Source organism: Lepidochelys kempii, chromosome 7, assembly GCF_965140265.1.
Source record: "Lepidochelys kempii isolate rLepKem1 chromosome 7, rLepKem1.hap2, whole genome shotgun sequence".
Taxonomy (NCBI): Eukaryota; Metazoa; Chordata; order Testudines; family Cheloniidae; genus Lepidochelys; species Lepidochelys kempii.
Window position 1 is genome coordinate 62,894,450 of NC_133262.1, and position 9,716 is coordinate 62,904,165.

A 9,716-nucleotide genomic window follows, 5' to 3' on the forward strand; every position below is an offset into this window, starting at 1 on the left:
CTGGCTATTTCTTGCTCATATGCTCAGGGTCTAACTGATCATCATATGTGGGGTTGGGAAGGAATTTCCCCCCGGCTCAGATTGGTCCCTCCTATTCTTTGTCTGTGCATATAATAGTTTAATCTCCAGTGGGCTGTAACACTTTGATATCATTTTGGTTATTGGATTTAGTGTGCGGGTAGCCTGTGATATACATGAGCTCAGGTTGGATGATCTGGTGGGCCCTTCTGGCCTTAAACTCTGTGACTCTAAGTGCTGGGGCAGGGAGTGCGGTGTGCCCATTAACATTAGTGGAGAGGAGACTGTCAGCACCTCATAGGATTGGGTCTTGTGTATAAAATTATCGGAAGTGCCTAAGGGTCAGGTTTTTAGAGATTTTAGGTACCTAAAAATGCAAATAGGCACCTACCAAGATTTTCAAAAGCACCTGGACACCTAACGGTTAAGTGCTTTTGAAAACCCCAGTAGGTACCTAGGAACTTTTCAAAATGTTCTTAACTGACTTAAGAGCTCCCCAATCATTTTAGGTTTCAGAGTAGCAGCCATGTTAGTCTGTATCCGTAAAAAGAAAAGGAGTACTTGTGGAACCTTAGAGACTAACAAATTTATTAGAGCATAAGCTTTCGTGAGCTACAGCTCACTTCATCGGATGCATGCAGTGGAAAATATAGTGGGGAGATTTTATATACACAGAGAACATGAAGCAATGGGTTTTACCATACAGACTGTAACAAGAGTGATCAGGAAAGGTGAGCTATTATCAGCAGGAGAGCGGAGCTGGGGGGGAGCCTTTTGTAGTGATAATCAAGGTGGGCCATTTCCAAGCAGTTGAAGGGGAAATAAACAAGGGGAAATAGTTTTACTTTGTGTAATGACCCATCCACTCCCAGTCTTTATTCAAGCCTCAGTTAATGGTGTCCAGTTTGCAAATTAATTCCAATTCAGCAGTCTCTCGTTGGAGTCTGTTTTTGAAGTTTTTTTGTTGGAGAATTGTGACTTTTAGGTCTGAAATTGAGTGACCAGGGAGGTTGAAGCGTTCTCCGACTGGTTTTTGAATGTTATAATTCTTGATGTCTGATTTGTGTCCATTTATTCTTTTATGTAGAGACTGTCCAGTTTGGCCAATGTACATGGCAGAGGGGCATTGCTGGCACATGATGGCATATATCACATTGGTAGATGCGCAGGTGAACGAGCCTCTGATAGTGTGGCTGATGTAATTGGGCCCTATGATGGTGTCCCCTGAATAGATATGTGGACACAGTTGGCAACGGGCTTTGTTGCAAGGATAGGTTCCTGGGTTAGTGGTTCTGTTGTGTGGTGTGTGGTGGCTGGTGAGTATTTGCTTCAGGTTGGGGGGCTGTCTGTAAGCAAGGACTGGCCTGTCTCCCAAGATCTGTGAGAGGGATGGGTCATCCTTCAGGATAGGTTGTAGATCCTTGATGATGCATTGGAGAGGTTTTAGTTGGGGGCTGAAGGTGACGGCTAGTGGCGTTCTGTTATTTTCTTTGTTGGGCCTGTCCTGTAGTAGGTAACTTCTGGGTACTCTTCTGGCTCTGTCAATCTGTTTCTTCACTTCAGCAGGTGGGTATTGCAGTTGTAAGAACGCTTGATAGAGATCTTGTAGGTGTTTGTCTCTGTCTGAGGAGTTGGAGCAAATGCGGTTGTATCGTAGAGCTTGCCTGTAGACAATGGATCGTGTGGTGTGGTCTGGGTGAAAGCTGGAGGCATGTAGGTAAGTATATAGCGGTCAGTAGGTTTCCGGTATAGTGTGGTGTTTATGTGACCATCGCTTATTAGCACCGTAGTGTCCAGGAAGTGGATCTCTTGTGTGGACTGGTCCAGGCTGAGGTTGATGGTGGGATGGAAATTGTTGAAATCATGGTGGAATTCCTCAAGGGCTTCTTTTCCATGGGTCCAGATGATGAAGGTGTAGCATAGCGCAAGTAGAGTAGGGGCCTTAGGGGACAAGAGCTGAGGAAGTGTTGTTCTAAGTCAGCCATAAAAATGTTAGCATACTGTAGGGCCCTGCGGGTACCCATAGCAGTGCCGCTGATTTGAAGGTATACATTCTTTTAAAAACGGTACCCAGTATGAACAAAGTACAAGCTGTGGTGCAGTATACTTGGTATATATGGTCTTGTTCATTTGCCTGCTAATTTGCAAAATTCAGTCACTTGCAATAACAGGTCTTCCAGTTATTAGAGGAAAATGGTGAGTGTAAACTAGTAATGTAGTATCACCTCCTGGCCCTTGAGTATTCATGACTGGTAGTGAGGAAGTTTGTTCTCTTCCGGTAGGTTGCAGCAAGGTGTTTTCTGTCCTTAAAATAATATGGGTCTGATTCTATCACCCTTACTCATGTAGAGTGGTGCCTTATTCCACCAGAAGTGCCATTACAATAAATAAAGCTGCTCCTGGGGTAAGGTAATACTCAGTGTCAGTAAGTATGGGGCCCTTTATGAGCAAATAGTAAATGCAGAAAATGCTGACTCTGCACATAAAAATAATGATTTCTAACTGACCAGCTCTTCTGGCAGGAGAACATCATTGTGTTATTTCTGGTATGGATGCCAGTCCAGCTCAACTTCACTTTGTACTTCTCTCATCTACACTACTCAGGAAACAGTACTCGCCAGGACAGTAAATATTAATTTATAACAGGAACAGCTTCTGCAGCTGTGACTTCATGGGACAGATGTTAGGGAGTATGCAAAGCATTATCCTGACAGGGAATTCCATTAATCTCACTCATGTGAGTAATTTTGTCCAGCCGAAAACCATTAAGATACACTATTCCCTTCACATATATTTTATATTTTTGATGCCTTCTCTTCCAGATTCTTAAAGCCTGAATTCTATTGTAATGTGAATGAGTGATAAATTATGATGAAACACTGACTCATACAAATCCCCATTAACCCAAATGGAGAACTTCAAAGCAAACAAATTTCCCCCGCTCCTTTGTGATGTATAAAAGTTGGCTTAAGGCAGTTGCTGCTTTTCAAAACATTTTCCACTTCTATTTTTTTTTAACTTTAGAATGTCCCCCCTTCTGTTCCATGGAGCTCTTTGGCAAGATTTTGGAGAACCTGAATAGTCATGTCACAAAGCTGTGGTCTGTGGTCACACCCCGATTCAGCAAAGCAATTGAGCTCATGTTGAAACAAGGCCTTGGTTTAAGCATATGCGTAGTGCTGGGTTGAATCAGAATCCAAGCCGGCTCTGTCTACACTACCCCACAGTTCAGAATATGGAGGTGTGAATAGCAGAATGCACCAAAGACTTTGTAAATCGCCTGCAGCAAAAACAGGGAACGGATGAGTCCTGATATTTCAAATGGAAAAAAACAAGGAGAAACGTGTTTACTTAATCTGGCGGGGGAAAGTTATTATAAGGTCATTTAGTCAATAAATCACTCTGAAGAAACAAAGGACAAAAGCAGATTTAGCTTTGTTTCACAGTTCACCAGAAGGTAACTGGCTAATTTCCAGATAGATCGGTAATGCCAAATTTGAATACCTTTATATTAAAAGTGGTATAGTTTGTAGCTAAAAGTGTGATTTTTTTTAAACCAATTGTATCGAATGTAATATGAACACATTTACTTTGATTTAAACCTGGTTTGTATCAGTTTATCTTAACTAATTATTTAAATGAACTTAGTTCCTTATTAGGCTACATTGTTGTAACCAAGTTTAAATCAAACTGAGTCTCTTTCTTCCAGTTTAACGAAATTGGTTTTTAAACTGATTTAAAGTTGAATCACTGAAGCTTCGCACATAGACAAGGCGCGAGGGTTAAGGTGCCATGGACGCTTGGGAGCATGCCCAGGAATGGTCTCAAGCAGCTGGGAAGCAAGACAAGAATTCGTTTCAGCAAAGAGTCTTAACCTTACACCCCTTCCCTGCTACCAGTTCCAGTCCTGACCCTTGGATAAAGAACCAGAGAGAGGGAGGTGGCCTGTGCTCGGGGCTCAAGCTGGAGATCAGGAAAGAACCGAAGTGAAATTAGGTGTCAAATTGTGGGGAATGTGTTCTAGCAAGGGGGGAGAGGTTCTCGTGCATGCCTGACTGGGCTGTGGTCTGTTTTTGTTGGTGGAGGGGAGCAGCAGCTAAGAAGGGCCTGGGAAGGGGTGGGGAGGAAGGGAAAAGGGAAATGCTAACATCAAGTATAGTCATCATCAGTGCTTCTAGAGGTGTGTGGATTAATGGTATTAACACAGGAGGGGGAGTTGGAAACTTCTGAGTTCTGGTTAAATTGGGCAAGTAGCTTAAACTTATGGGATGCTCCACTCATTGCTAGGCTGGCGCCTCTGCCTGGCCACCCTGTCGATTAGCTCGCAAGGTCTATGCCCCTTCCTATGGTTGCATATCATCACTCTGTCTCTCTCTCTGGTCCGCAGCACCTCTCTTGCTCCAGGAACCACACCGTCCTCTTCATGACTTGGCCTTCTGGCCAGGTCATTCAATGAGCCCCCTTTTCAGGGTGCAGTCCTTCAAAGTCAGTCACTCCCACAGTGACCCAGGCAGTCTTCCAGTTCACTGCCCCACCAGTGCCACTTCCCCAGTGGCAGATTGCGGAGCTTGGGCCTGCCCTCTAGTCTGGGTTCCAGCCCAGGGACCCTACAACATGCTGCCAAGGTCTGTACAAGTCCTCAACCTTGCTGCTTACTCCCTGGGCTACTTCCTACCCCAGCACTCCTCTCTCTCTGGGGTTTGCTGGCCTTTCTACTCTCTCCTCCCAGGGAGTAACCGTGGGCTACTTGTCTCTATAGCTCCCAAACACACCTCTCTTCTCTCAGGGAATGACTGTAGACTATCTCTCTGCAACCTCCTTCCTGCTATCCACTCCCTGGCTTTATAGAAGCCTCGCCTTTTCCCACACAGGGGAGCTTCCCCTAATTAGGACTTTCCTCTCAGCCTTCAGCCTAATAGGTTAATTGGCCCTTCTGGTCTCCATTAACCCCCATTAGCCCCTTCAGAGTGAACACCCCATCACACTCACTACCTCCATTAACCCTAATCCCTTCAGAGTGAGCACCCCATCACACTCACTACCTCAGTTTTCCCATCTTTAAAACGGGCGTGAGGATTAATGAGTTAATGCTTGCAAAGCATTCTGAAGATATAACACCTATTGAAAGATGTAATTTCCTGCATGCTATTCTCCTCAAACTGTATACACAAGGGTTTGCTGGAAGAGCCACCAAGCTGGCTATGCCCAAGTCATCACTCGGACAGCTATTTAGTTGCCTGCATGAGATGGTAGTCTTAGGACAATTTCAGGAAGTTGGTGAGACAGTGTGGGGAAAGCTCTCACTGATGCTGTTTGTTCTGCTGATAGTTCACTTGAGGCAATCAAGTATCTTGCAAGAGCAATAGTGAATGCTGAATGTTACTGAAATTTACATGCATGTATTGGGTGGACTTCTGAGAAGCTTCCATTGTCACTGAAACTGGGAAGCACAATGAGACAACTGTAGCCATGGACCCATATACACTGCAGTTGTAGCCAAGTCAAGGGACCAGGTTACAACACACTCCCAGTTTTTAATGTAGATGGGATCACAACTATATTGCACAAGGAAATAAAATCCTTGGGCATGTCCAAGGCATTAGCACAGCTCAAGGACAGCCCAGCCCATCTAGACTACACAATGGAACCATATTGTAACTACACTGGGGACAGATATATGATGACTCAGTTGTGCTCCTAGTGTAGATGAGGCATAAGATAGAAAGAGCTGGGCTCTTCTTAGAGGGCCTGAGGTATCCCCAAAAAATCACTTAAATTATTATTTATTACTATTAGTTTGGTTTCTGGTATGTAGTTTTATTTGTTGTCAATGTGTATTGATAGTAGATACATTTAATAAGTGCAATGATTCTGAAGACCAAATCTTCATGAGAACATTCCTAGACATTTAAAAAGTGACTTAAAGATATTTTGGATCTATTCACTGATCAACAGCCTCTTGTTTGTCGTAGCTGAATGTCCAAATTTCGCAGCTGTTTCAGAAACCCTCGATTGGGTGAAATCCATCGATGTTCCTTCACTGCTTTGATGGCTTTGACTAACGGGAGGTGATGATTTATCATGAGGTATGCCAACACCAAAGAAGCTGACCTGCTTATTCCAACCGCACAGTGCACCAAAATTTTAGCTGGTAAGAGAAAATGAAAGCAAGTTATGGCCATGGAAGATCAGCAATATGTCAGATTAAGTTTAAATTAAAGGGGAGAAAAAATCCCCGAGGCTCTGAACAGAGTAGTTAGGTTAACAAGTTTGATTTTTAACCCTGGTATATACATCATATGAACTGCTAATAATCTGGAGTCCTGCTCACAAAAGTAATACTTATTCATACTTGATATCTCTTTTTGATAAGATTACAAGTTTGGTTGATAAAGGTAATAGTGTTGATGTAATATACTTAGATTTCTGCAAGGTGTTTGACTTGGTATCACATGGCATTTTGATTTAAAAAAACCCAAGAATGATATAAAATTAACCTGGCACCCATTAAATGGATTAAAACTGGCTTCTGCTAGCTCTCAAAATGTAATTGTAAGTGGGGAATTGTCACTGTGTGGGTGTGTTTTCAGTGGGGTCCCACAGGCATCTGTTGTTTGCCATATTGCTATTTAACATTTTTTATCCATGACCTGGAAGAAAACATAAAATCATCACTGATAAAGTTTGCAGATTACACAAAAATTGGAATAGTAAATAATGAAGAGGACAGGTCACTGATTTAGAGCGATCTTGATCGCTTGGTAAATTGGGACTTAAGCAAACAGCATGCATTTTATTATGGCTAAATGTAAATATATACATCTAGGAACAAAGAATGTAGGCTATGCTTAATTGAAATCAATGGTGGCTACCCCTATAAATAAGGGTAGTAGGATTGGGCCTGGATGGGTGGAGAAAACACAAATTAAACTATAAGATAAATAAGAGGTTTATTGCCACCAGCTGAGGATCTTCCCTTTGTGGGCCGTTGTTAATTGTTATTCTGTTGCGGTAGTGCCTAGGGACCCAGCCCATTTATTCTAGGCACTGTACAAAGAGGTTATTCACTAGATTTTGTACAATGCATTGAAAGTTTCTGTAGTGTGGAGTGTTATCCTTCATGGCCCAATCCTGCAGCCCTTAGTCATGCTGGAGACTGTCTTAGCAACGAATGAGAGTTCTCACAGGAGTAAGGGCTATCGGATAAGGCTGTCTGTCTTTTTACACATTTGTGTTGATTTAAAAATGCATTTTTACAATATATAACAGCACACTGAGACAACAGACCAGCTAAGGCTGAATGCAAGCATGACTAGTAAAAATAAATAAGCAAAACACAGGGGCGGCACACAATGCACAATCAACCTGTGGAACTTATTGTCAGGGGATGTTGTGAAGGCCAAAACTATAACCAGATTAAAAAAAGAACTAGATAAGTTCATAGAGGATAAATCCATCAATGGTTATTAGCCAAGATAGTCAGGGATGCAACCCCATGGTCTGGGTGTCCCTAGCCTCTGACTGCCACAAGCTGGGAGTGGACAACAGGGAATAGCTCGCTCTATGATTGCCTGTTCTGTTCATTCCCTCTGAAGAACCTGGCATTTGCCACTGTCTGAAGCCAGGATACTGGGATAGATGGACCATTGGTCTGACCCACTATGGCTGTTCTTATCCCTCTTGGACCATGTCTATGAGCTTTTCATACAGAAAATGAATACATCAGGCCAAAACACCAGTCAGGGATGGTCCAGACAATATTTAGTCCTGCCATGAGTGCAGGGGACTGAACTAGATGACCTCTCAAGGTCCTTCCTGTCCTAGGATTCTATGAAATCACATTACAGAATAATAGATTTAAAACAGGGCTACCTTTTTAAATGTCGTTTAGCTATGCATCCTTATACTTTCCCCCTCTTTTCCTCTTTCTTGTCCTACCCTCATATGTTCTTTCTATATCCTGTAGCATTGCTTCTTTGCTCTCATCAGGATTCATGGTGTCAGTAATTCATATACATTTTAAATATTCATTTTTCCTCTTCTAGATTCATCTTTTCTTCCCAGCTATTTTCACCTTGATTTTTTCTCTCCTTTCTTTTCTATCCCAATCTCTCCTTGCTCTTCCTATTGTAAGTTTGGTCTTTTTTTCTCCCCTCCACTTCTCTGCATCCTCCCTTGATTCTTTTGAGATACTGGGGCTGGGAAGGAAGAGGTGCTAAGCACAGGTTGCACTCACGCTCCAAAGAGTGGGTAGTGAGTGCTCCAGAGAGTGAGCAGGTGACCATGAGTTAGTGGATATCACCCTCCACATGTGGTTGAGTTGACCAAACTTGTGGGACCAACCGGGCAGAATAGCATGTAATCTAAAAGCAAACTGAATGGCAATGATTTCATACCTCCTGGTGTGTTCAAGGCTTTATGTATAAACTCTGCTGCAGAGAAAAAGTATTGGCTTATGTCGAAGTCTGGAAGGTCATAGGCTGGTACGCCATAGTAATCAATGGTAGTGCCATAAAAGTCTTGGCCTCCTTGGCATAACATTGTGCCATGGGCAGCATTTAAAACATGGGTAATGCCCATCTTCCATAAACCAAATCTGTTGTGAGCTGTAACTCTAAGGAAAAGACAAACATAAACAAGTAAATTTGCAGAGATATTTACAAAGCCGGAAATCTTTTGTGGTTGCATTTTCTAGGGCAGAAATTAAGGCATTGTTACTCCTGACTACACAACAAACTACTACCCAATCATAATTTTATCCAGAATACATTTCAAGGACTGCACTGTTCAAACCTTCATCAAATAACACAACCAAGAACTGCCTCAGTGCAATATTCATAAGCCATGCTCACAATAAACAGGAGCACCAGAATTGTAGCAGTCTGAAAGAGGTAAAAAGTACTGTAGTGTTCTTAAATTCTACCAAACCAGTCCATAAAGTTATACTTACAGGTCTCCTAAGAAGAGGTTAGGCCATACTTCATCAGTGTGGTTACAAGAAGATTGCCCAGTATTCAAAAGCTGCTCTATGTCTTTAATTGTAGGGACTTCAGCTGTACATGTCTCAGAACCTATAGGGTCCTTTGCGAGCAACACATCCCCTTCAGCCATTGTCATTAAGACAGAAACTTTGCTCTCGGAAATCTGAGAAATTGAACCAATGCTGCCTTGTTTACTTGAATTTTGCCAACATTCCCAGCTGTCATTTTTCATTCGTGGAGACTAGTGGCAACAGGTGCTGATCAGCAGCATGGTAATATCCCGTTTAACATACTGTAAAAGAAACGCAGTAGCCCTATCGTCTGAGACAGCCATTAAATGATCAACAGCACAAAAAAGCAAAGGCTAATCAGTGCAATTATCATTTAAAGTAGGGAACATATTTTAAGCCACAGTGAGCTAAAGAAGAGTATATTTGTCTTTGGTGATTTGTCTGATCTCCCCATCTGGAGCACCACTTCCCTCCCGGCTGTCTTGTTCTCCTCTCTCACAACAGAATGAGGCCCCTGTCAGGTGCCAGAAACCCCTTCCTCCCAGTGGGCTGCTGGTCTCATTCTCCCCACCATCCCTAGCTTCTTGTTCAGCCCCTCTCTGGACACAGTGACATTTTTTTCCATACCAGAGTTCAACTTCTGATACAACCCACCTTCCCCTGCTGGGTTGTCAGCCTAAAAGACTTCCTTGTCAGGCATTGACAG

The 9,716-nt window shown here is 42.8% G+C and overlaps 1 protein-coding gene across 1 annotated transcript; it reads right to left on the reverse strand.

Moving 5' to 3' along the window:
• Positions 1 to 5,966: 5,966 nt before the first annotated feature.
• Positions 5,967 to 9,333, reverse strand: LOC140915317 (dual specificity protein phosphatase 13A-like). The gene is given in 3 exon segments (XM_073354903.1): positions 5,967 to 6,166; positions 8,415 to 8,632; positions 8,969 to 9,333. Coding segments are annotated over 3 exon segments (783 nt in total).
• Positions 9,334 to 9,716: the final 383 nt, after the last annotated feature.